This window comes from Neovison vison, chromosome 13, assembly GCF_020171115.1.
Source record: "Neovison vison isolate M4711 chromosome 13, ASM_NN_V1, whole genome shotgun sequence".
Classification (NCBI taxonomy): Eukaryota; Metazoa; Chordata; class Mammalia; order Carnivora; family Mustelidae; genus Neogale; species Neogale vison.
In genome coordinates, this window is record NC_058103.1 from 149,522,458 (window position 1) to 149,550,272 (window position 27,815).

The 27,815-nt window shown below is 46.2% G+C and overlaps 1 protein-coding gene across 1 annotated transcript in view; it reads left to right on the forward strand.

The window, feature by feature from the left end:
- ADAMTSL3 (ADAMTS like 3) overlaps positions 1-27,815 on the forward strand; it is a 347,085-nt gene that overhangs the window by 240,524 nt on the left and 78,746 nt on the right. The window contains exons 20-22 of the mRNA XM_044232432.1: positions 7,368-7,497; positions 19,947-20,139; positions 20,220-20,399. Of these exons, the coding sequence (XP_044088367.1) occupies positions 7,368-7,497; positions 19,947-20,139; positions 20,220-20,399 (503 nt within the window). The remainder of the gene's footprint in view (positions 1-7,367; positions 7,498-19,946; positions 20,140-20,219; positions 20,400-27,815) is intronic.

Below are 27,815 nucleotides of genomic sequence, written 5' to 3' on the forward strand. Positions count from 1 at the left end.
ACTTCTCTTGTGTATATACCTTGGAGTAGAAGAATGAGTTTTGAATCCATTTAACACATCCAGGTTTTGTGAAACTTGGATAATCATGTCTCTCCTCATTGGTATTGAGGCCTTTGGGGACCACTGTGAGAAGGGAAACTGCCTTAAATGTCAGAAGTACAGTTCAGCACTCAGATGGTTGGTGTGATGTTGCCCATTTATTTTCTGATGTCACTTCGTGAACACGGAAGGATTTTACAAAATCCTTTTACATTTTACAAATAGTGACAGAGGTCAGCTTGGGAATCTTTCAGCACTCAGTTAAACAGCAATTTAGCCTTGTGAAGGTGCGTTATGTTGTTTAATCCTAGAATAATATCATTTACATGAACCTTGGATGTCCACGAACCCGAATTTCATAGTTAGGGAAACTGAGGCCCAGAGCCTATCACACAGTCCAAAACAGAAGATAATTCTCACCCTTTACAGAGGTTTGGTTGAATGGTAAGTGGATACAATAAGCTTTTGACCCGGCAGAAGTAATGTTTTTAACTTAGTGTTTTTAACTTCAAACTTAAATTTTCCTTTTAAATAGATCACTAAATTCTGTAAAACTGAAGGCCAGTGCTCGAAACCCAAATCCTCGATAAAGGCAGGGAACCGCGTGTCTGTTCTGTGGTAGACTCGTGGCTCTAGGTTCTGGGGTCAGCATCAGGATAGAAAATGAATAGGACACCATCCTTGACTCGGTGGACCTCAGCTCTTGGTTATTTTCCTCGACTGTCTTGACGGCGCGACTTACACTCAGCGATACTCGCCTCTCTGTGATGCATTTCAATGGCTTTTGGAGGCTTAGCCTCTACGAGTCCTCCTGGCCTATGGTTACAAGCGTCGGTTTTAACCCTCATCCTGGTCTGCCATAACTGAATACCACAGGAAAATAGGATTTCCCCAGGCACCTGGCTATTTTCCCCAACATTCCTGTTTCTGATAGAAAAGTAATATATGCAAATGACAGATTTCTGAAAAGATAAGCCTTTCTTTACATCTTGACAATCTGTGTACTTGTGTCTTCTAACTTCTCTTCACATCATACAGGAAATCAATTAATCTATTCGTCGGAATTGCTGATACTTGAGAAGATTTCCTGAATCTGTTTTCACACGGGAGTGGCAACAGAGAATTCTTTTTTCATTCCTGAAAGCATGAAGAATGCAGACATATTGAATTTCCAGCTTCCAGGGGGCATGTGTGTATGTGTGCAGCCTTGCATGTGCATGTGCGTGTACGTACCCGTACACACAGACGTCCTGGAAGATCGGCTTGCCTTTCCAAGGACCCCCAACCCCCGCGCGAAGGTTTTTTTTTTCCCCATAAATTTTTTAATTTATTTTTTTCCATAAACTTTTTTTCTTTTTTTTTCTTCAATTTATTTATTTTCAGAAAAACAGTATTCATTATTTTTTCACCACACCCAGTGCTCCATGCAAGCCGTGCCCTCTCTAATACCCGCCACCTGGTACCCCAACCTCCCACCCCCCCGGCCACTTCAAAGCCCTCAGATTGTTTCTCAGAGTCCATAGTCTCTCATGCTTCACCTCCCCTTCCAATTTCCCCGAACTCCCTTCTCCCCTCTGAAGGTTTTGTAACTTACTACATCCTAAACATTCCTCACCAGAACATTTGTTTGTATTTTAGGTTATTTGTTGCACTTACGACCTTCAATTTTTACCTTCCTTTTCCCTAACCGCACAAGCTAGTCACAGATCGCACGGACTTGAAGCCTGGTCGCACTTCCAGCCTTCGCTCTGCCATTCTCTTCCAGCCGCTTACAGAAGTTTGTAGAGGCTCATTTTTGTGAGATGCGAAGAGCTATGCTTCCTTCATGAGGCTGAAGGAAAGGACTGAATGTGCTTATTTAACAAGGTGACGTAGGAGAAGGGCCTAATCACAGCGCTTGGCACGTGGTCTATGATAAGTGTTAGTGGGATGATGATTTGATTATAGAATAATAATAGGGCATTCTTCTTATAATGCTCCCATTTTTTTTAAAGATTTTATTTATTTATTTGACAGAGAGAGATCACAAGCAGGCAGAGAGACAGGCAGAGAGAGGGGAAGGGAAGCAGGCTCCCTGCTGAGCAGAGAACCCGATGTGGGACTCGATCCCAGGACCCTGAGATCATGACCTGAGCTGAAGGCAGCGGCTTAACCCACTGAGCCACCCAGGCGCCCCAATGCTCCCATTTTTTTTCACGTTTAAAAGATCTGATTTTCTGAGCTCCTCTTAAAATATCTACTCATTTTCGAGTCCATTCTTATGAATTCTCTAAGTAAAATAATCATCCGTAATGAAAGATGGTTTCATTTTCCCTTTTCAAATAGTTATTTATCTTATGTAAGCTTTATGTCTCATTGCATCCTCTGGGATCACAAAAACAGCGATGAGCAGTGTGGGCAAGGCCAAGCTTCCCTTTGTCGTGAAAGGGGCAGGAATCTCTGTTGTTCTCAAAAATAACATTCTACAAATAGTGGTTGCATGTTTCTTTGTGGTAGGCGCTGGGCTAGGTGATAGTGACTCTGTCGTCCCTAACTCACACGGGGGGCGGGTGCTGATCACATAATCCCACACATGTATGTAACTCACAGCTGGTGATAGCAAAGGGGATACATGGTTCTAAGAAGACATAGAATAGACTTGACCTAATTAGGGAAGTCAGGGGAAGCTTCCCTAAAAGCAATGACCCTGGAACTTAAATCTGGAAGATGAGGAATTAGTTCAGCAAACAAAGGAAGAGCAGGTGGGTGGCAGGTGCATGGTCCGTCCTGGGAATGAAGAAGGCAGGTGCAGCCCGAACACTCTGGAAGACAGCGAGCTGATGCCGGGGAGGAAGGCAGGGGCCGATGACTGCGTTACGCAAAGCTGACTTGGTTCTTGGTCCCCAGATCAAAGGGGAGCCACTCAGAGAACCAAAGTGGGAGTTACAGGATCACACTTGTATTTATTTCAAAAAGGTGAGCCCAGATGTACTGTAAAAAAAAGGGGGGGTTGGAAGGGATAAGAACAGATGTAGGGGAGGCCATGGTAAGAAGCCGTTGTCTCATCCAGGTGAGGGCTTGGCCTTTGGTGGTAAGGATGCTGGAGATGGTGGACGGCAGATGGCTTAGAGAGACGGGTCGGAGGCGACAGTCTGTGTGTGGAGGGGGTGAGGGGGAGTGAGGTGGCCAGTCCGAGTCTGGATTCTTCTCTGGGATGACGAGTGCTCCCCGGAGGACCGCTTGGGCACAAGGAAATCACACGTTCAGTTCCGGATGGAATGACTTCAACATGCCTTCGGACTTCCCAGTAGGGACGCGAAGTAGACCGTTGCGCGCGTGAATCCGAGGCAAAGTGCGAAGATGTAGCTGGACATAGACATTCACGAGTCCTCTGTGTGCGGAGAGCACCGAAGCCGGGGTAGGAACGAGAATCTCCGGGAGGAGAGTGGGAGGCCGCTGGTGACGGAGAGTCAGGTTTGAAAGGATGGAGGAAGGAGCCACGGGTGACTACGTTAGAGATGAAAGGAATAGATACTTTGGGGGCAAAATTAGTGATAAAGAAGACAGAGAAGGCGAAAAGGCTAGAAGGCGTCATGGGTTGTGCGTGTTGTGTTAGTCAATGACCGAGTGGCTCGGGGACATTTACAAGGAAGTGAGAAAGCTCCAGAGTGAAATCGAAAGGCGAAGTCATCCACAGGTTTCCTGGGAAGGCGGGAAGGAGAGGAAGTGGCCCACGGGTAGAGCTCGGTCTCGAGATGTGGAAGGGGCAGCTCCTAATTGAAACAGGCCAGGCTTCTCTGTGTGCAAGAAGCAGTGGGTCTCTGTGCCTGAGGGCAGGAAGTTCCTGGTGCCTTCGTGTGCGTGTGTGCGCGCGTGTGTGCGCACACGTGTGAACATTCGTGTGTGCGTGGTTTGGGGAGCGAATGCGGCGATGTGGGAGGTCACGGCGCACCGCTCTTACCCGGCTGACTACAGTGGGCCGGTGTAGGATCCGGTGTAGGATCCGGTGTAGGATCCAGGAATGGCATCACACGTGTCGGTGTCCCCCGTTTCCCAGGGCGGAGTCCAAGCACGACCCCCACAGGGGAAGGGGGGCTGCAACCCCCGCCGGCCCCTGGGGCTCCTGCTCGCTCACTCCGCACGGAGATGCGCTCCCGACACGGAGGGGCCGGCACCGCTGTCTTGTTCTCTCCAGAGCTGCGAGTCCTGACGGGCCCGGAGCTGTCGTCTCTTCCGGCCAGTCTAGGTGCGGGGTGGCTTCCTGTCAGGCTCCAGCAAAGCCTGGGCTGCGTGTCACGCTCCCCCCACTCCGCCGTCCCAGGTTCTACAGTCCTTACTTGCCACCGCCATGCCATGCCCGCGACGCACTCACGGACCTCCCCGGTCTGCGGGGCTGCAGCCTGGGCATTGAGCAGCGGAGAAGGAGGAAAACGGACTCCCGGTTGTGTTCAGGGTGGCCCGGGCAGGAGCCGGTACAGGGCCACGTGCTGTGAAGTAGCGACGGTTGCTTTCCCTTGAACGGAGGCCGCCGTCAGTGTGTAGTCATGGTACCACGAATCGGAGTTTTCCAGACCTCCCAACAGCGTCGAACAGTTTATGTCACGGGGCACCCAGAGGGCTCAGTCAGTGAAGCGTCTGCTTCAGCTCAGCTCGGGATCCCGGGGTCCTGGGATCGAGCCCCATGTCAGGCTCCCTGCTCAGCGGGAAGCCTGCTTGTCCCTCTCCCTCTCCCTCTGCCCGTCCCCACTGCTCATGCGTGCTCTCTCTCTCTCAAATCAATAAATGACATCTTCTAAGAAATGTTTATGTCATGGATATTATCTGTTTAAAAAGCTTGAAAGCACTGGTTCCTACCCATTCCTGTTTTCCCCTCTTGGGCCGGGACTGAGGCGAGAGCATCGTGGCTGGGTCTTGGACGTCATTTTCAAGACCCCCCCCCCCACTCCTGGTTATTGTTGCAGTCAAGATCTTAATTTTCAAGTAATTTCCCTTATTTAGGTTTTCTTGGGGGAAAAAAGGCATCCGTTTCATGACGGTATTGTTATTATGAGCTGAGTTATTATGATCCCACAAATACTGTGGGATCCATTCACTCTTTCTGACCAAGAGTTATATAGGGAATGACGCCTAGAAAATTCCAATGGTTGGACTTGGGGGTTTTGTTGTTATTTGTTTATAGCTGGACTCTGCTGAGGTCAGAGAATGCGACCGGCATGACCTCTGGCTTTTGGGACTTCCTGCAGTGTATAGACTAATAGAGGATCAGTTCTTGTTCATGTTCCGTTAGTGCTTCAAGACCATGTTAATGTCTCTTTCTAGGGCCCAAGGCTCTTCCGTTATTAAATCAACATACTTTTCTTACTCAATGCATTTTTTCATTTTTATCTTACAACTTGATGTAAAAATACTGGACAGAGCACCTTAAAGAGCAATGTTCTTCATCGCTCTGGGTATTTATTTCGTACTGAGAGGCGTGTGTGTGTGTGTGTGTGTGTGTTATGTTATTTGGAATGTTGAATTACTCAAGACTTGCGTGCAAGAAAACCAGCTCACATGAACCTGAAACCAAAAAAGGAAATGTGTTAATTGACTCTGCCTCCCTTTTTCGAGTCCCTCCCCCCATGTTAATTCATTTCTTGATCAAGGCCTTGAATATGATTTCTGCCCCTGAAAGACCCTCTTATTATGACATTGTAGAAGTCAAGCGTGGACTGAGGGATATTGCCTCATACGACCAAAGGGATGGATTAGAAAAAATTATACTGAAACTTTAATGCTTCATTTATTTCATAGCTCCAGAAGGCATCACAGTTATTACCCAAGTTTTGCTAAGTATAAGAAGACGTAAAATTATATTTAAATTTTTTGCGTCTCCTTTTGAAGATAAAGGTCTTATCAAGCCTCTCGAAGTGAAAAGCGTTGAAGTGATCTCATAGGTCGAGTATGTGAGGTAGAAGGTATTTTTGTGGTCGTCTTTAGAAAACACATTTTACCCCAATAAGTATCCTAAGCCACCTATTGATTTTTTACATTCCTTTGGGTATGCTTGCTTTAGGCCGGAGAACTTTCTCATGAGGGGTCTAACATTTCATCTGATTGGTTAAATGAGATGACATTAGACCCTGAAGGCCCACCCACTGCACCTTCAGAAAACACTCCCCAAATTGGCTCTGTATACATTTTCTAAAGTGTCTTGATTACAAACTGAAAACACTCCCCAAATTGGCTCTGTATACATTTTCTAAAGTGTCTTGATTACAAACTGAAATACATGTGCAAGGTAATCAGGCTTTTCAGTGACAAAAAAGAAAGGCAGCCCTCTAGAAAAGGAGCATCTGTGCCCAGACGGAGTCAGGACGAAACCTGACATTTGCGAACGGAAACTGGTTCTTCAGTTGTCGCTTTGTCTCCTCGGTATGTCAAGTTACCTAGTCCTTACTTTAAAAAAAAATGTCAGGGGAGATCCATGGAGATTGGAGATCGCATCCCGCTATGGCTGGGAACGTGAGATTCCAACTGAAGAAAGCAGGAGAAAATGTAGCGGAAAGAACCTCACCTCACCGATGTGTATTTTAAATATCCTTTTGGCCTATTCGGCACTCTGTAAAATACCATAAAACGGATGGATTGAAACATGGCATTCGGAAAGAGAACCACAGTCTTCAAACCTAATGGAACACACATTCTTGCGTGAAACTGAATACATTTGCATATTTCCAATAGCAGAGTCAGTTGCTGTTACAAGTTTTATGTGATTCCTTTTTCATCCGGAGTTTGATTTATACCTTGTGCAGTTCTGATTTTCCAATAATTCTTTTTGTCTCCATGGACGAAGAATAGGGGTAAAGATGTGGGCTTTGGGGCCACACGGGCCCCAAAGCAAAGATCAGCCTGTGGAAGTTTCCTGTTTGCTCAAGGACAGTCCCTGCTTGGTTGACTGTCTCTGCAGGACTAAGACAGAGCACTGGCTTAGGAGACAGGAATCTATCTCCCTCCACCCCCCCTTTTTTTTGGCTGTCTTGATTTCTCTCTAAACCTCAGTGTCCTTATTATTCAACTAATGAAATGGAGATGGTGAGACCATTCTTGACCTCACAAGGTTATGAGGGAGGTCGGGTGCTTCTTTGGGTTTCAAGGTGTATGTGGGCAGGAAAGGTGGCGGGGAGAATATTACAGGCAGGAAGACTTTGGAAAACGCGCAGCTGTTTGCCCCCATGTGCCCCCTGCAATGCAACCTGGAACCGAGCGGTGTAGTCAGAGGGCAGCAGCTCAAGAAGTCCCCACACCCCCTCTTCCCTCCACAATAAGATATTCTAAGTCACTTGCATTTTGCCGTCTCCCCTCTGCAGGCCGTCAGGAAGCCATAGCCGTGTGCTTGCACACCCAGACCCAGAGCACAGTCAGCGACAGCCTGTGCGACACGCTCCACCGTCCGCCAGCCATGAGCCAGGCTTGCAACACCGAGCCCTGCCCCCCCAGGTACGTGCTGGCCCCTGCTCCCGCGATGCCGTGTGGGACCGACACCCTCTCCCGCAGAGACACCCACGTGTGCGTAGAGGCTGGTGCGCACCCTCTCCCGGCTTGGGGAGACGTTCTCTCATCTCCATTGACCTCGTGCGCCGGCCAGATTCCTGCTGGGTGCACGGGGACCCCCGAGGTAAGCAGGAACCGCCGTTAGCTGGGCTCCTGGGAACGAACATCAGCTGGTCTGCGTTTGCAGAACCACGGGCTCCGCGGTACTGTTCTCTTCTGCCCCTCCAGGGCGCTGCTCTGCCTCCCGCCACACTGAAGGGCTCAGGCTCGGCGGTAGAGTCCGCCCACGTCCCCGGTCAGTCTCGGGCCGTGTTTGTGGAGTGACTGACTGAGCGGATCTGCTCCCTGTTAGCTACGCGCCGGGTACTGCCACCGCTCCCGCTGGCTTGCCTCAGATCTCAGACGGAGGGCTGCGCTGGTACGGGCCCCTGTGAACACCTGACGTCGACTTATTTTTGGTCTCCTTGGTCTGAAAGGTTGACCCTAAAAGTTAATCCTCTTCCCTGGTTAAGTCCTTCTGCGATCTGGGGAATTCGATCAGAAGCGAGGGTAGGTTTTCCCCACGTTCTTCCCTCCCTGGGCGTTGCTGGCTGCGAAGGGCGAGGCCTCGGCATCCCCGGCTTCCGACCCAAGAGGTTCCAGAATCCAACCACCCACTTTTTCCTTCTTCAGTCCTTTGCCTTCGTTGGCTTGATCATGCTTCCGTCACTAATCAACTGCAGTCATTCCCGGTCCGCCCCCCTCCCTCTTTGCCAGAATCTCTCTCCTGCCTCTTGGTAATCCTATCACCCATCTAACGAGGTACCTTTATTCCCTAAAGTCAGGTTTGCGTCCTCTGGGCCTCGAAGTCTCGCAGGCAGATCCTTGTGTCTCCCCGGCCGTCCTGGAGTGAGGACCGGTGTATTTTATGTTTATTCAGGAAATAAGTTGGGTTCTGGAATTCTCTCGACCCTTCTGATTTTGATTCCCTGAGATGTGTTGGCGGCTGTGATATAAAATTCCTGCCTTGGTGGTCTGAGGGAGTTGGCGGTCGGGATGGACCGGTGTGTCCACGCTAGGACGCCGGCCCCCCTGCCCTGCAGACGGCCCTCTTCTCCCGCGTCTGCCCCTCCAACTGGCACAGGCTCCCGGCGAGCCCGGCTCCAATGTGTGCTTTCATCTTTGGTGAGGGCACCCCTCCAGTGGGGGCAGGAACAGGGTTGTATTCCCGTGACCATATTGCCGACATCAGCTGTAGGGTCAGGAAATCCCAGGGACGTCCTGACTCGTGTTGGAGCTATCTCGCTGTGCTCCACTGAGAGGCAGTGAGGACCTGAGCCCAGGAACAGCACAGGGATACCTGCTTCCCTTCCTGCTTGCCTCCCCCTCCCCCACGTTTTCTGCATTCCAGAATGATCCAAGATTGCCGAAGAGACATACAGGAGGGGTTTTAGGGAGGCTTGATCTAACCCGGGGTTAGGATGCTCGCTTTAACGGGTATGTCTAGACCTTTCCCAGAGCATCGGTCATATGGGGGTAATGCTGAGTGTAGAGCTACTGGGACTGTCCCCTTTTATCTTTGGAGAAATGGCACTTCTGTTAAGTGTACAGTCGAGCTCTCATAATCCAAATTTGTTATCTACATTTCTCAGTTGTTTCTTATTCTAATACTGGAAACACTGACTTAGATATTTTTGGAAAAGCCAGGATTTCTGTTTTCCTTCGCTGACACATCCCCGCCCCCGAGGCTTTGTAGATGGGAGCAGATGGCCACCTGTCTGAGCCGGGCTGAGGGACAAGGGGAAGCACAGCGAGGGGAAGACACAGAGTGTCCTCCCCCAACACGTTTTCCCACGGGGTTGGAATCCTCCACCACCTCCCTTTTCTCGACACCAGCCGGCGCGGGCCTTCTGGAAAGAGGTCTATAAACCAAACGATTTGGAATTTATACAAACTCCAAATGGTGACTACGGTTTGGCTAAGTGTGCAGTTCTGTAGTCATAAACAAGGAGGAGTGAAAAAAAGAAACTGTCACCCATAAATTTGGAGTGTGCTTTATTTCTAGCTCCAAATCTTACTCCCTGTCAACGGAAAGCTAATCTTCCCCCGGTTGGGTCTTTCTCTGTAGCCTAAGCCATGGACAAATGAGGACTTGGGCACAAGTGGCCAATTAAACAGAAAATGGACACAGGTGCCAACACAAAGCAGGCTTCAGGGGCGCGTGGGGGGCTCAGTTCGTGAAGCGTCTGCCTCCGGCTCAGGTCATGATCCTGGGGTCCTGGGGTGGAGCCCCTCATCGGGCTCCCTGCTCAGCTCCCTCTCCCACCCCCCTGCTTGTGTTCCCTCTCTCGCTATCTCTCTCTCCATCAATTAAATAGATAAGTAAAATATTTAAAAAACAAAAAAAAAAGCAGGGTTAAAGTGAGAGGGATTTTCCCAGCAGGGCACACCAAGGGGGCTGAGGACATGGCGAAACTCAGTTTTGCTTTTGCAAAAACAACCCTGTTCTGAGCCAGCTCTGAAAGTGAAGACCGCTGTAGTGGGTCATCATGCAATTTTTTCAGCAAAAAAAAAAAAAAAAAAAAAAAAAAAGCGAGCGAGCGAGAAAATGCAGAACAATCGATTCTTTGTTCTAAGAATGAGCAGACCAAGTTGCCGTGACCACTGACATTACGTTCAGTGCATGGTGTAAATAACTTGATTTCATAATTTTTACTTCACTTTTGGTGAAGTCCAAATCATCCATTTCCCTACTATCTATTCTATTTATCATAGAGTTTGAGTTTCTTCTTCTTCTTTGTGTTAAGTGGCTTTTTCTGGCTTCATTTCTCAACTGAGGATGCGGACACGACCCACGACGCTGTCTCTCTCAACCTCTTAGCAGTCGTCGCAGCCATTCCCTGCTGCCCCTGCCTCTGTGCAGAGAGATTTTGCATGAACTGTTTCCATCGTAGCTAAATAAACTCTCTCCTCTTGGGTTTCCTGCTCTGACCCACACGCACAGGGATGACCTTCAGAGAACTTTCTAAATCACGGTGACCGTGAGAAGCTCCCACATAAAACCCTCCAGGAACTTTCCTTACCTGAGGATCACAGTCTGTGTTCTTTACTTTGGCATGTGTGTGACCTTCCTGGGGCTGCTGTCACACAGCACTGTGGACAAGGTGGCTTAAACAACAGAAGATGATTGTGTCCGTTCTGGAGGCTGGGGAGTCCGAGATCAAGGGGCAGGCAGGGTTGGCTCCCTCTGGGACTGGGAGGGAGAAGCTGGTCCAGGTTTCTCTCCCAGCTCCTGGTAGGCGTTCCTTGGCTTGTGGATGCTGTTCTCCCCGGGTTTCCATATTCTCTTCCTTCTGCTTGTCCCGTTGTCCAAACGTCCACTTTTTATGAGGGTACCACTTATATTGGGTTGGTGCCCTTTCTAATGATGTCATCTGAATCGATCAGAGACCCTATTTCCAAATAAGATCACATTCACAGGTACTAGGAGTCAGGGCTTCAACAACTTTTGTGGGGAAATAATTCAGCCCATAGCATCCTATAAAGTCCTTTGTGCCCCTGCTTTTAGGCTCTTGGACCACATCTCCTGTCCTACCACCCTTGGAACACGCAGACTCACACACACGCACACAGATACGGAGGCACGCACGTGCCCCGGGGACCGTGCTCAGCAGCTACGGCAAATCTTCACCGTGACCCATGCTCGTGTTCGTTCCTGCCTTTGGGCCTTTGCACATACTGTGCCCGCTGTCTGGATCTCTCTTCTCCATAAAAAAAAGTGAAATCTCTCCCAGGAAAGACGTCATTTCTCACTGGTATAATGAAGTCCGACAGAACATGACGTAGGACCCTATGCTGAGACCCCTGAGAGAGGGGAGCTCTTTATAGTTGAGAGAGGACTGAGGGTGGGCGGGGGGCATGGGGTGGTGCCCCACTTGTGCCCCATCCAGGAATCTCAGGCAGTGCCTTAGCCCTCTGGGCCCCTCTGCGCCTCTTCATCTGAGTAATGATGGAAAATGCTGGACTTTGTGCCTGCAGGTTCCTTTCAACTCCTACTCCTTTCACCATTGAGGCTGCTTTCAAGTTGCATTTTTTTACTCAAGTCTTCAGAGCTGTGCCCGGTCTTTTCAACCGGGTCTTTTCAGAATAGCCTTCCCCTGAGCTGACCAGGCAGTCATCAGTAGGGTTGAGTTCAGTCTGCAGTGCTTCCCTTCCTTGGCTCCCCACACCCCAGCAAGAGTTAGTACCGAGTGCGGACCCTGTTTCTTAGGGCTGCTGAGGGAAGGGAGCCAACCCGTCCCGTGTGCGGCAGCAGCCCCGGGCCCTCATCTCTGGGCCTCAGCAAGAATGATCACGCATTATCTTCTCCGGCACCGTCTTGCCCACAGAGCTTCCCTCCAAGCTGGAAATAATAGAGCGCGCAACATGTCTTGGCCACTTTGCAAAATTAAGAGTCTGTTTTTATGTGAAGGGAAATACTCTTCCTTGTTTCAAAAATTGCAAATTTAATAAACTTTTCGAAGCTTGAGAGTTATATTGGAAAAAACCCAGCAGAGACAAAGGGCGGGTGCCAAAGTGAAGGTAAGTTTACAAAAATGTTTTAGGTTCTAGAAACCAGTGGTGTAGGAATAACAGGAACAGGGTGTTGCATAATATTTTCCACACAAATATTTACTGACTCCAAGGGCAATAGCAGTAAAATATCACCCCAGGGTGAAAGTTACCACTGAGATCGGGCCGGACAGTCCGTGGATCTTTGTTTACCCAAAGGCGAACGCATTTGATGAATTAGGGTGGACTCTCCAAGGTGGGGTGTTGTATGTTTATTTACTCTTATGGGGTGACTCTCCCTCCCCCCGGTCTATGCCATAACTGCTGAGTGTCTGCTATTTATGGAGTCCGGTTTTTCCAGGGGAGAGCCAGCAGCTTGTAGAAACACACAGGGGTTACATAATGGTCCCACTCGTCTGAGGGGAGCTTTCTTCTCTGACAGCAATCAGCACTGCTAGGGAGGGAAGTCAGAAAGCAAGAGGCAAGAGTAATGTGTTTCTCTACCTCCTTGCTTTACCTTGTTACCCAATTCTCGAAGTTTAAAAAACCCTGTATTTAGTCTTCAGTCTGTTAAGAAGAAACAGTTCCCCATTTCTTGCCTAACAGTGGTTTCATTTCCAGTCCCTTGTGCCTCTGATGGATTCTTCTAGCTATACACTTTCTTGAAAGATGATTATCCAGCAGTCATTCCAAATACGTTATATACTTAAGCTGAATTGATAGTGAAACCTCATGCTTTTAATTATTTATCCATATAGCTCGGTTGTCATCAAAATATGATATATATTTCTACTGTTGGTGAGTTCCCTCACCTCCAACGCTACTGGAAATTTAGATATAATCAGTTACTACCCAGCTAATTGGTAGGCTTCCAGTTAAGCTGGTGTTTTAATTTTACCTTTTGTTCCAAACACAGATCAATGGTAGAGGCAGCGTAAGTGCAGGGAAATTAAAACAACACACCGAAGACCATATCATGAAAAGAACTATGTGGGCCGGGAATGGAAAGGAGGTGTGAAGTGGTGAGTGGAAACAGACCTGTGGTTCTTGTGGACTTGAGGCCCCAAGCAGTCAAGACTCATGAGAGTTCAGTTCCATAGAAGGTAGGGCCGGAATATCTTCCTTTTTACTGATTAGAAAGAACCACATTCACTGCTCCTTTAGGAATGGAAGCAGGAAAAAGCTGCTGCTGATTGCAGACTGAAGGCATTGTATAGATGAGGCTACTCGCCTGTGGGGGTAGAGGGGAGACACAACCGTGTAGCCACAAATCGCACGTTGGCTCAGTGATTGGATCGTCAGTGTCCATATGGGGCTTCTGTGCGGTGTTGTCCGTATGAGATTTGGTTCCAGACTGGAGATGCTGGAGGGCTAGATGGAAGTAAACAACACTGTAGACACCGAGGGGAAGGGTCAGAGAAAAGGACAAAGGGAGGTGGGGAGAGAGAAACCAAACTGAGCCTGCAGAATGAAACCCCAAAGCACACAAAGAAACCTAATACCAATGAAGATGGTCAGCAGACTCAGCAGCTGAAAGTTGAACTCACTCCAGATGAAATAAAAATACAAGAACAGTCTGAGAAAGACTGTGTCACTGAGCTCTTTGGTGATCTAAGTGGGTAAATAGTATTCATGTAAAGAACTAGAAATTGTGAAATAGACACAGGCAGAAATATAGTCACAATAGGAGAGTCTTAAAAAGAACCAGTTACACAACTCAGAAATTTTAAAACCCAGCGAAAAATAAGTAAACCACAAACAAGGGAAGAAAGAATTGTTGCCTTAAAGGTAGCACTGAGGAGGTCAAGAGAATTAAAGCATGGAAAGTTGAAAGTGTGGGGAAAAGAGAAGAAAAGTAAGAACTGGTAAGGGCAGAGAAACAAGATATTAAATAAACTGTTTACTAAAACTTAAGAAAAAAATGTCTGTTCCTAGTGTCAAGACAAATAAATGAAAATGAATCCCACTTAGATACATAATAGCAAAGCTGCCGGAAGTCAAAGATGATAAGAAAATCTTAAGAGCTGTAAAACCTAAAAGACATATCAACCAACAACTTATTAACAGCTTAAGTTCCCAAAAAAGTAAAGAAATAATATCTTTAGAATACTATGGGGAAATCATGATCCACCTAGAGCTAACCTTGCAAAAATAATTGTTCTAAGTATGTGAAGGTCCATTTTTAGCCAAGTGATGAACTAGATATACTGAAGACCCTTCTACTAAAAGATTCTAAAATATTGAGTAAAAGATGTATAAAACAACTTGAAATGTAAAACTACACTTGTAAGAAAGTAAGACAAATCCTCAGAAGTGAAAGGAAAAAGAAAGGAAGGGAGGGAGGGAGAGATGGAGAAAAAGAAAAGAAAAGAGCTATAGCATGGATCTAGCATGGTAACCTTGTATTTAAGTTAGGGCTTCCATAGGGGACAGTTGCCAATGGCACAAATCTAGACCTTTGGCTTTAACAGTTTTTTTTTCTGGAAACAGACAAGTCATTGGATCTCCAGGAAATAAGGAATGGAATGGAGATTCCCATATGAAGCCAGGATCTACCTCAGTGAAAAGACACATTGGAAAAAAATCCACCCCGAAAAGGCAGATCTCAAGGAAAATTATCTGTCCTGGCTTTGCCTGTGAGTGGAAGGAATTAAAAAAAGCCTCCCCTGTATCATGCTCAATGAAAGAAGCCGGACACAGAAATGCTGTGTGATCTCATGATCTGTGGGCTCTGAAGTAGTCAAATTGACAGGAGCAGAGAGTGGCAGGACGGCTGCCAGGGGCTGGGGGAGGGGAGGGGAGGTGAAGGTCAAAGGGTGTGAAGGTCCAGCTGTGCGAGACGAGCGAGTTCTGGGAAGCTGTAGGATCACGCTTCTAGCGAGCAATGCTGTGTCATTGTGTACTTCAAACTTGGTAAGAGGGTCGATCTTACGGTGGGTGGTTTTACCACACCCAGAATGACAGTAATGGTAACCATGATGATGCTAAAGAGTTAGAATGAGAATAGGGATGGAGCGAGACTTTGGGAGAGAATGGTGTGTTTATGGCCTGATGGTGCTGATGGACTTACCGGTGTCCTTACTCCCCAACTCACTGAGTAATATATACAACTGTTTACATATCAGTCATACCTCAGTAAATTGGGTTCAAAAAAGACTCCTCTGAGAATTTAAAAACCACAAACAGGGGGCACCTGGGTGGCTCACTGGGTTAAGCCTCTGCCTTCAGCTCAGGTCATGATCCCAGGGTCCTGGGATCGAGCCCCGCATTGGACTCTGCTCGGCCGGGAGACTGCTTCCTCCTCTCTCTCTGCCTGCCTCTCTGCCTACTTGTGATCTCTGTCTGTCAAATAAATAAATAAAATCTAAAAAAAAACCAACCAAACAAAAAAAAACCACACAAATAGCCCTTTATGGAGGGTCAGGGAGCCTTGCCCTACTGTGTTTCTAGAACTGACCCCCTCACTTTGGTGCTACGTTTTTAATCTCCCCACACAAACGAGCTCCTAGCTGCCATTGCAAGTTTCCAATCCCGATCTCCACTAGACTGGGGCAACTTTAGTCTGTATTAGCACTGTGCTTCGGTTGATTTCTGCTTTACTGAGATGTTTGTTTCATATGGGACAATAGCTTTATTCTTATGTCTTTCTTTCAGTGTCATTGCTGTTTTTTTCTTTTCTTTCTTTCTTTCTTTTCTTTCTTTTTTTTTTTTTTTTTGAAACAGAGAGGAATGAAAATATCTTGCTCTAGTCTCTGGCCCGACCTACTACCACCATTTGCTTTTTGGGGGGCGTTTATTCAGATTAAGAAAGTTCTGAATCATGATAGCTGTTGAAATTTATCCAATGTTTTTCTGCCTCTGTTGAAATGATTGCATGATTTCTCTCTAACATTTTGTTACTATCATAAACACTGACTGATTTTCCAGGGTCGAAACAACTTTGCCTTCCTGGAAAAAACCCAAGTTGGTCATGATGTAATAATATTCTTTGTATACATCACTTCATTGTTAATATTTTGTTTAGGATTTTTACTCTGTGTTTATGAGTGACATTGACCTAAATGAGTTGGGAAAGTTTTCCCTCTTTTTACATTTTCTGGAGAGTTTATGTAAGGTTGGAATTATTTATGCCTTAAATAATTCACCAAGGAAGGTATCTGACATTTGAGTTTATTTTTTAAATATTTTGTAAATTTTTTAAAAAGATTTTATGTATTTATTTGACAGAGATCACAAATAGGCAGAGGCAGGGAAGCAGGCTCCCCACTGAGCAGAGAGCCCGATACGGGGCTCGATCCCAGGACCCTGGGATCATGACCTGAGCTGAAGGCAGAGACTTTAACTAAAGCACTGAGCCACCCAGGCGCCCCTATTTTTAAAATATTTTAAACAGTCTGAGGGGTTTGAAGTGGCGGGGGGGTGGGAGGTTGGGGTACCAGGTGGTGGGTATTATAGAGGGCACAGCTTGCATGGAGCACTGGGTGTGGTGAAAAAATAATGAATACTGTTTTTCTGAAAATAAATAAATTGGGGAAAAAAAAAATATTTTAAATTACAAATTTAATTTAATAGCTATAGAGGCTAGTCAGAGTTCTCTATGAGTTAGTTTTGATGATTTGGTTGTTGTAGGAATACTTTCAGTCTATGTAAAATTTTAAATTTATTGACATACAGTGATTTTCATTACACATGTGCACTCTTTATTTTTAATGCCTCTGAGATTCTCTCTTTAAGTCTTGATGCTGGTAATTTATGGTTCACCTTTTTTGTTTTTCATAAATGACCATGAATTTATCAATGTTATGAGTCTTTTGAAGAGGCAACTTTTATTTTATTTTCTGGCTCATTCATATCTATTCTCATATATTTTGTTCTTTTCTGCTTGTTTTGTTAAATTTACTGTATTTTTTTAACTTCTCGAAATGGATATCTAGATTATGATTTTCAGCATTTCTTTTTACAATGTCCATTTAAGGCTATTGATTTTCTTGAAATCATGACTTTAGCTGCATTCCACAGATTTTAGCACTTCATATTTTTATTAACCTGCATTTTTAAAAAACTATTTATTTCCATTGTGGTTTCTCCTTTGGCCCATGAGTAATTTAGATGATTATTGTGTAACTTCTAAATATTTGGGGCTTGTCTAATATACTTCCACGGTGGTCAGAAAACATATCATATTAATCAGCTCAAGTTGTAATAGCGATATATTGTAGATTGGGTAGATTAAACAACAAAATTTATTTTCTCACTGAGAAGGCTGAAAAGTCCAAGATCAAGGTGCCGGCTGGGCACAGTTTCCGAGGAGAGCTCTCCTCTTGGCTTGCAGACACGGGCATTTTCTCTGCGTCCTCCTACTGGCAGGAAGAGAGAGGAAGCGCTCTGGGTTCTATTCTGATAAGGGCACTAACGTTCTCACAAGGGCCCGAGCTTCATGACCTCATCTAACCCTAATTACCTCCTAAAGTCCCAAATACCAGCATGCTGGAGATGAGGGCTTCAATATAATAATTTGGGGAGGGATTCAGCCATTCCGTTCATAGCACATACTGAGTAGTCTTTTAATCCCTTGATTAACTTGCTTCTGTTTTACTTAGGATTTATACTTCTCTCTTATTTAAGATTTAAACTATACCATTACATGTAAAAAAATTTTTATATATATTTGTCAGTTTTGTGTTCAAGGTTTTTCCTAGTTTCATGATGCATTAAAATTCTTTCTTCTTTTTCACTTTGGAACTTTTAAAAATGACATGGGAATTCACCTGTTTCTTGCAAATTTGTGGGAACTTAACCGCAAAGTTAATAAGATCTAGTCTCTCTCTCTCTTTTTAAAGATTTTATTTATTTATTTGACAGAGAGAGAGATCACAGGTAGGCGGAGAGGCAGGCAGAGAGAGAGGGAGAAGCAGGCTCCCTGCTGAGCAGAGAGCCTGATGCGGGACTCGATCCCAGGACTCTGAGACCATGACCTGAGCTGAAGGCAGAAGATTAACCCACTGAGCCACCCAGGCGCCCCAGGTTCTAGTTTCTTTCTGGAATAAGATCTTTTTATAATTTCCTAAAAAGTTATTTGCTTTAATCAAGGTTTTCAAGTGTGTTAGTTTTCTATGTTCTTTTTAAAAAAAAATTTATGTATTTGAGAGAGAGAGAGAGAGAAAACACAGGAGCCAGGAGAGACAGAGGGAGAGGAAGAGAGAGAATCCCCACTGACTGTGGAGCCTGATGTGGGGCTTCATTCCATGATCCTGAGATCATGACCTGAACCAAAATCAAGAGTCAGCTGCTTAACAGACTGAGCCACCCAGGTGCCCCAATTTTTATATTCTTATTAAGCTTTACCTTCTTAATATGTCAGGGGTGTAGAGAAGTATTTTATAGCCTTTAAAAATTTTTATTACTTATCCTTTCATTTTTCTTGTATGTAGGAGCTGTACTTCATATGTATTCATGCTTTTTATTCAGTCTCCATACTTGAATGATTATTTTATCTTCATTGTGAACTTTTGTCCTCATAAGTGAAAATTTTAAAATTTCTGTCCCTTATATTTGTCTCAAATATTTTTCATTTTTAAATTTTTCCTCTTATTTACACAAGTAAAATATGCTTATTATGGAAAATTAAAAATAAAAAAATCTGAAAGTCACCTTTAGATTAGCACTATTTTTTTTCAAAGAACTAACTTTTTCTAATAAATGTTTATTTTAAGAAAAATCGGGGGAAATACTGGTAAGAATGAAGAAAATAAAAATCCTGTCACTTAGAGATCATCACTGTTAACAGCTGGATGTATAATTATGCAGACTTTTTTCTGCATTTATAAATGCATAAAACAATATTATATGGTATTTTTTATCTGTTTTCTAATAAAAAATGTCAAATTTGTTTCTATGTCAGTAACCATACTTCTACTTTGTTTCTTAATGGTTGTTAGCGTTGTGCCGTATGAGTATATACGGTTATTTATTTTACCCCTTATTGCAAAACACTTTGATTATTTCCTTCCAGTTTGTAAAATTTAATTTTTTTTTTTTTGCTATTATAAACTCTTGGAGCAAACATCCTTTTATGTCAGTTTTAAGCATTTTAAAATTGTTTCCTCGTGAGCTAGCTCTACAGTAACTAGTTAAAAATCCATATTTACTAGTAATTATATACCCATACATTAAGTTAACTGTAATGTACAACTTTCCACTCATCAGAGGGGCAGAGATATGGTCCGGTACTGGTAGAAGGGTAGGAAGCCAGGCGCTCTCACATGCTTCTACTGGGAGTGTGAATTGAGAGACTCTTCCTTGAATGCAATTTGGAAAAATATATCAAACAGCTACTCTAGTTTTTCATTTCTGCAGATGTTTCATGAGAAAACCTGATTTTTCCAAGATCTTATTGGAAAGAAATCACATTATATATACGTGTTGTAAATCCAATCCTAGCAGAGAAGAATTTTCTTAGGGATATTCCAAATAATGAATCCAGGTGCCCTGAAAATTTCCTGAAGTGTGCTTTTAAGCATTTAAAATTTCTTCCGACACCCATATAAATCATCCTTGTCTTCGGGGCTCTACTTAAAACCAAACCCAAGCTTTTACTATGGATAGATGGTGGAACTCTAGAATGGGCAGAACTCTGCTTCTCTTGTACTCTGGGCTTTCCCAGATTCGTAGACCTTTGAACACTTTCCCGACATTTCTGGCCTCTCAGCGTTAGGTTTCTGTGTTTTCCTTGCATCTAGCGGTGAGGCTGCCATAGCCCTCGGGTCTGCACATGGATGTCCCGAGAACTGGAAATCATGTACCCTCTGCCCGATGCATGTGGTCTCACGGGACACTTCAACTTTCCCTGTTGTGTTTTGGTGCAGGTGGCACACGGGCTCTTGGGGCCCCTGCTCAGCCCCCTGCGGTGTGGGAATCCAGACCCGCGAGGTGGACTGCCTGCACCCTGGGGAGTCCCCGGCCCCCGCCGAGGAATGTGGAGACGAGAAGCCGCATGCTCTCCAAGCGTGCAATCAGTTTGACTGCCCGCCTAGCTGGCACATTGAAGAGTGGCAACAGGTAATATGGTGGCCTGGGGCCCCCCTCACTCACTGCCGCTGTGACCGTTGAGCCCTGACCCCCTCCTTCTGCCTTCTCAGTGCTCCAGGACATGCGGCGGGGGAACTCAGAATCGAAGAGTCACCTGCCGGCAGCTGTTAACCGATGGCAGCTTTTTGAATCTCTCCGATGAGTTGTGCCAGGGACCCAAGGCTTCTTCCCACAAGTCCTGTGCCAGAGCAGACTGCCCTCCCCAGATCACTGTGGGAGACTGGTCGAAGGTAAGGGCCGTTCCCCACCTCACGGCCCCTCCTCTTTTTTGCCCCATCTTTGCTTCAGACTCCCCAAGATGATCCGGAAGCATGTGTTGGGGTACGTGACCTGGCAGTGGGGGAGGAGAGGCTAGCTGACATCGGGAATCATCTCGACAAATAGGAAAGGGCCGTTGCTGACATGGCTGAACTCCCCGAACCCTGCATTCGGTGCTGGCCACGGTCAGACCCACTGACGCTCCTGTCAGGCTACAGCCCTGCCAGGGCGCCGGAAGCAGACGTCAGGTCTGTGTCTTCTCCCTGGCCTGTCCATGTGCAGACGGGTGGTGAGTCCACGCCCTGCCCACTCTTTCTGGGGACAGTGCAGTTGCTGACTATGTGTCGTCAAAGTAGCGTGTCCGCCCGTGCTTGCCTTTGTGTCTTGGCGCGTGTCCTTGCTCTCGAATCCCGGATCCAGGTCCGAGCGTCCCTCTTCTGCGAAACATTTCATCTCCTAAAACCGCGCAGCATTTCCCACCTTTAACTTTATAATGACCCATAATTTTTATTGTGTTTCATTGGGGAGCCACTTCCTGAATGTGTGTAGGGTTTTCCTGTCTGGCTTAGAGAGTCTGTGCGGCCAGTGGCCGTGAGGTTGCGGACAGGTCCTGGAGCTCTGGCAGGCTCCGAACAGGTAAATATTCTTCCCCAACAGTCTTTGCAAAGTCAGGGAAATGCAGAAAGTGCTGTGGAAGGGACGATTTTTAGAAAAGCTCAAGTCTGCTAACAAGGACAAGCAGATCATTCATTAGGAGCATTTTTTGCAGGGCTGGGGTGTCTGGGTGGCGCACTCGGTTAAGCGTCCGACTCTCAGTTCTGGCTCAGGTCAAGATCTCAGGGTCGTAAGATCGAGTACGGAGTGCTCAGTGGGGACTCTGCTTGCGATTCTCTTTCTCTCTCTGCCCCTTCCGTGCGTGCTCTCTTTCTCTCCCTAAAATGAATAAAAAAATAAATAAATCTTTAAAAAAAAAAAAAAGAAAGAAGAAGAAGAAGTCTTTCACAAGGAGAAGCAGGAGGCGACAGAAGAGAAGAGAAGGTTACCCCCGTGAGCTGGGTCGGACCTCAGGCCTTCGGTTTCCCAGGCAGCCACGGGGCAGGGCACGAGCGACTTCGCAGTCACCCCCCGAGATCAGCCCGAGCACAGTCAAGACGTCATCCCCCATCCCAGCCAGAGCTGCATCTCCAGAAATGGCCCGTCTGGGAAGCAGGGTGGGCGCACGCACGCTCAGGGAGGCCCAGCCAGCCTCAGCCTTGGAAAGCAAAAGCCAATATCCCGACTCAGGCCCCGTCAGGCACACGTTGAGTTTCAGCTTTTCTCCTGCTCGTTGAAATTTCCTGTCCTTGCAGACTTGCTTTGTTTTGGCAGAGGCTCCGATGCCAAACCACCACCCTCTCCAAAGGTTTCTGCCAGACGCGTCCTCCTGCCACGGGCTGGCTCGCTCGGGGGGGCAGCCATCCGTCTCGCGGGGCTGGCTGAGGCCTCTAGATGCTGGAACTGGCCACGAACCCTGGACAGCGAGAGGCTGAGGAGCCACGCCAGAATTCCCATTTTTCAGCGAGCCAGACCTCTCCGCCTGCAGCTGGGGGCGCCCCCTTTGCCGACACTAGGTCTATTCATGGCGTGTGTGGGCTTTGTTCGTGCGTAGGCTCCTTGGGTTTCAGATCTGTACTCGGTTTTGGGCAAGAAGAAGCCTTGGATTCTGAACACTGCGTTTCAAGTTCTGAGAAAGGAGCACTGATTCCTCTATGGGCCGGTCTTCCCCAACGGTGGACTTCTGGGAGGCACAGACCCCTTGTAACCTGTTCTGGGGCCCCATTCCTTGACGGAAATCCAGTAAAATCCTTCCTTCTCCTTTACTCGCTGTGCTTTGCTGGAGGTTTTGACCATTTTGTCTACCTTCATCACCCTCCTTCATGATGTTTCTTGGTGTTTTTTTATTTTTCCTGTTTACTTAACTACATCTTGTCGACTGGTTTGCCTTCCTGCAGATCTCCAAAAAGCTCAGTATTTGACCAGATAGATATTTGATGCGTAGACTGCGTTGTTCTCCTCCACAGCTGATTCCGTGTCCTGACCTCTTCTCTGACTTCTCTAGGTGATTCTCCGTCTCCACCAGCAGTCTCTAACCTTCTGTCCAGTACAGTGCCCCAGCTCTCCAAACAGCGGCTGTCTCCACGCTGGGAAAGCCAAGAGACAGCCTCTTCGTTCCCAGCTGGCTCCCCACCTCACTCCCTGTCTCTGTCCGTACGCCACCATCTCTCCAACGCTTATGGTCGTCTCTGACTGCTTCAGCTCCTGTGTTCAGTTTCTGACACCTGCTAACTCTTCGGGGTTTGAAATTTATCCACATGCTAAGTAAAAAGGAGAAGATCTCTCTCGTGAGAAACTTTTACGAAGAACAGCTCACGCTGTGTCCCAGACACGTGGCTTTATAAATATGGCATTCTAATTTCCAGTAGGCTTACTGATTATGACTCACGAGAATGAGAGGGGGCCGGAGCCCATCCGTACCGGCTTGTAAGAACCGACTGTAGTTCCCACCTCGTGCTCAAGGACATCAGGTTGATAGCTTGAAATCAGACATGATGGGAACATTGACAGCACAGACATAGGCAAATGTTACAGTTAGTGCTGCCTCCCCAAGAGCTTGGGTCGCGCACACGCATGCACACACACACACACACACACGCTCCTATTGGTAAGACAGTTCCAGCTCACCAATGGTCACTTACGATGGAGATGATCTCAAGAAGTTCCAGGGTCTGGACTCCTCTGCACAAAGTCTAAGAACCTTGGTTGGTCTCCTCCAAGGCATGTTTTATCTTCATCTCCGTAATTGGCCGTCGGTAGAGGGAGGAAACATGTGGCCCCTCTGAGCCCTCGCTGAGACTCCAGTCTGTCCGTCTTACCCTGCGGGGCTTACTGCCGTCTCGACCCAGGTTGATGGACCCAAGTGCATCAGGGGCTCCTTCTGTGGAAAAAAGCACAGTTGACGCTGCAGGTTTATCCTAACATCTTCCTTTTATTTTTTTATTTTGTAGTATTAATTTTGAGTTTCTTAATGTTAATAATCTTGTAGGTAATCACTCTTCTACTTGAATAATAATGTCTTTTTAGACCCCAGGTAACAGTTTACTCTTACATTTTGACCTACCTGAAATATACCCAGCGTACCTAAGTCTAGACGCTTCTCTGTTTCTACTTATTTTAAATAATACACACACACACACACACACACAGAGACACACCATACACACACACAGACACACACAGACACGAAAACACATACATACACACAGAGACACACACATACACACAGACACACATACACACCAAAGACACATGCATACATACACAGACACATGCACACTCGAAGACACACACATACACACGCAGAGACACACACACACAAAGACACACATAAATACACACGCAGAAACACACACATACATTCACAGACACACACACACATGAAGACACACACACACACACACAGAGATATGCCTTATTTTCTTGCCTAGATCATAGCAGCCAGAGAGAAAGGACCATCTCTGTGTCTGTGTGTCCCACTTGGTGTTCAGTAAATACATGTTGATCGAAATAAAGACACATCTAAAACCTTCTTCTCAACCGAACATGCATGCTGCCACTGCCCCATGTGCTCAGTCAACTCACCAGCACACACTGCCTTCACAATGCTGTGTAGACGACCCCCGGGCCCTCGGGACCTGAGTCAGCCAAGAATTTGATCTAAAGTGAGCTCACGGTTTAAGGGGGCAGACACAGAAAATTATGTAACAAGCCCAATAAAGGGCTCCCGTCTATAGCACTGCATGGAAGTCGAGGGGAGACCTCTGTGTCTGTGTGGGTCCCAGGAAAATGCTGCAGAAGATGAAGCCATAGCGTTGGTCTTCGAGGTTGAGCGTGGGCTGGGTGGAAATGAGACCGAGGGTGTCTAGGCAGTGACAAGAGCGCACACGGAGCCTCCGGTGGCGAGCTTGTCAGTCTGGAGATGAGGATGCAGTCGAGAAGGGGAAGATGAGATGGAGAGGCGAGATTTCAGGCAGACGGGGAAGGACCGTGGGTGTTTGCACTTGTCCCTGCAGTGGTTGAGGACACCGAGGAAGGTTTCTGAATAGGGAGGTGAAATGTAGCATTTTTAGGCACACAGTTCTGGCTGTGGTGTGAACAGCACATGGCTGGGGAAGGTGGGGGAAGGAACCAGAGCCTGCGAGGGCTTTTTAGAGGAGGTTGGAATAAAACCAAGAATAAGGAAGCAGCTGGGTAGAGAATAGTAGATAGTAGTGGGAAAGGGTTAGCAGACGTGGTGGGCAGATTTGGTGGCTGAACTCATAAGAAAGGAGCAAAAAAGAGGCATTGGTCAGTGCATAGAGCTGGCATCATTTTCAAAGGGAAGGAAAAGCACATGGGGGGGTGGCTTGAAAGGGAGAAAAAATGAGTCTGTTTTGAAGTGTGTGTGGTTTGAAGCCTATGAAGGCATCCGTGAGGAACTGGAGCTCAGGAGACATCCGCACTGAAGTTAGTTTTGGGAAGCGTCGGCATTTAAGCAGTATCTGAAGCCATGGGAAAGAGAATACTGGGATAGAGGAGCCTTTGTCTGTTGTCTGTTGTCACCAGAAAGTCCTTTGAAAGTAGGAGGCTTCCAGTGAAGCGAAATCAGGACAGCAGGGTGCTTGGGGAATATCCCCAGATCCTTCACCATGATGGGGATGAAGAGTGACAGACTTCCAGTTATAAAGGAAATGAGTCCGAGGGATGAAAGGCACAGCACAGGGAGTAGGGTCAAGGACATCATAATGACTTTGTGTGGTGGCAGGTGACTCCAGGTGTCTCCGTGAGCATTTGGTGACACATGTAGTTGTCTGATTACTCTGTTGTATGTAGTATTGTATGTCAGCTGTACTTCAATTACACACACACACACACACACACACAACCAGGAGCAATCGGGGTCACCACAGGAAAGGAAAAACACAGACAGCCACTTTAACATGAGTGATAGGTGTGGGTGAGGCCAAGCCATGCCTCGTAGGGGAAACCGGGCAGAAGCTGTAAGTTTTGCAGCCGGGCCAACGGAAAGAAGGTTGGAGAGCAGGCCAAGAGCCAGGGAACACAGAAGTCAATGCTACATTGCCACCTTGGGGTATGAGACCCATCAGTGACCCTGAGAGAGGACTCTGGGTCCCAGACTGTGGTTGAGTACGAGGAAGATCATGCAGACCCACTGGGGCCTTAAGAAGCCTGGAAAGCATGAGGGGAATGCATCTCCTTAAGGGCTGAAGAAGCATCTGGCAAACCCACCACAACTGTAACCCAAGCTGAGAGGACACAGAGGGGGAAGGGAAGGGATGCTCGGACCCTTGGAAGCAGAAGGCTCTAGAAGATACACATCTTGGAATTGTGGCCAAACTGTTGACTACTTCTCCTCAACACCGGAATAAGGAACAGTGAATGCAGTGACCTTGAAACACTGCCACCTCCTTACTCTCTCCTAAAAGTTCAGGGAAAAAAATTATTTAAATAGGAGCATCAACAGACCCCGTGCAAAGATAGTGTGAGATGAATATATCAGTAGCATAGCAATGTCATGAAAATTTGGCAGATGAAAATGTAACTTGCTCTTCTGAAATGAGCTAAAAGAAATTAAGAAATACATAGGAACAAATCAGAAACAGAAAAGCCCCAAAATGAGTTGAATAGATAACGAGGATGTGAGGAGAAGGAGCAGACGTGGTTCAGGAGACAACCAGACAACTCACGGGAGAACGTCACAAGGGGAAAATAAACTAGAAAGAAGTGTCATAAGAGAAATGAAAGACAAGAAGGAATTGAACATAAGCAAAGGAAAATAGAAAGAATGCAAGTAAAAATAACAGATATGAAAGAGAAAAAAATCCAAAGTGTATTATTAGAGTCCGAAGGAAAGAAAACCAAACAATAGCACAGAACTATAAATAAAATCGCCATATAACACAAATCACAATATCAAAAGGGCACACCACAGCCCCAGAAAAATGGACCCCCCTCATGGTCAATATCAAGACAGCTTCTGCTAAAATACCATATTTTAAAGATAAGGGAAAACGTCTTTGTGTATCCAGGGAAAAAGACCCAGTCACTTACTAGGACAAGAAAATCACATTAGCATCAGACTTCTTGACAATACCACCTCATACTAGACAGCAGCGGAACAACATACTAATGTACTACAAGAAGGAAAATGTGAGCCAGGGATGTTAGAGGTGCCAAGGTGACCTTCAAGTGTATCACAGACAAACTTGCAAATTTGCAAAAACTCAGGGTATCTTGTTCCTCTGAGCTCTTTCCAACGGAATCTATCAGATTTCTGTAGAATAAATAGTAGAAGCTTTAGATAAGGTTGCTGCTTTGTGAATTGTAATTAATGGCACTGATTTGGTCACTTCCTTTCCTTCTGAGATGGGCACATTCTCTAGTGGCACCCTGACTTTGAACGTAGGTGACACAAGTTCAGGTAAGCCCTCCATCCAGAGAAGGGGTTTACAGATGATGCTCCCATTCATCATGGAGAAAAAATATCATATATTTTCATTAGAAATGGCTTATGAGTGGAGACTGGAAATTATGTAAGTCACTGTTATATGAAGCAAAATTTAAAAGTTGGTGTTAATTTTTGAGGTGCCTGGGTGGCTCAGTCTGTTGGGTGGCTGATTCTTGACTTCGACTCAGGTCATGATCTCCAGGTACCGGCATAGAGCCCCATGTTCGGCTCTGCGCTCAGTGGGGAATCTTAGATTCTCTCTCTCCCTCTGGGCCTCCCCTTGTGCTCTCTTTATAATACCTAAATTAATACATCTTTAAAAAGAAAAAGGAAGTTGACATTAATTTTTATTACATGGGAAACCCCTAGATGATGATTTGATTTGGTTAAACAAACAAATCATAACTCGGTAAATGGTAATTTTAAGCTACTTGTTCAAAAGCTTACAAAAAGCTTTTCTCTGTACTGAAAAATATGAATAGTTTAGGGCTTTCTGTTAAAGATGACAATAAAGGATTTAAAAAAAAAATTCCATTCCCCTCCTTTGAAACCCAACAAAAAACCCACAAGGAGCATGGAAGAGAGGGAACACTCTGTCTTCAGTGAACAATGAAATGGCCAAAATCCCAAGCTATAAATCATGGAACACATCTGCCAAAGACCACCAGATCTGGGCCAAAATGAGAGGGAAGGCTGGGAGCTGGCAAGTATCCCTCGGGGGCTGAGTGCTGGGTAGCTCTCCCTAGGATGACGTGCGACAGTCCTTCAAGGCCCATTAAGGGCCCTCTGATTACAGAGGGCAGACAAAACCTAGACCACGAGCTGCCCAAAGAACACTCCTGCG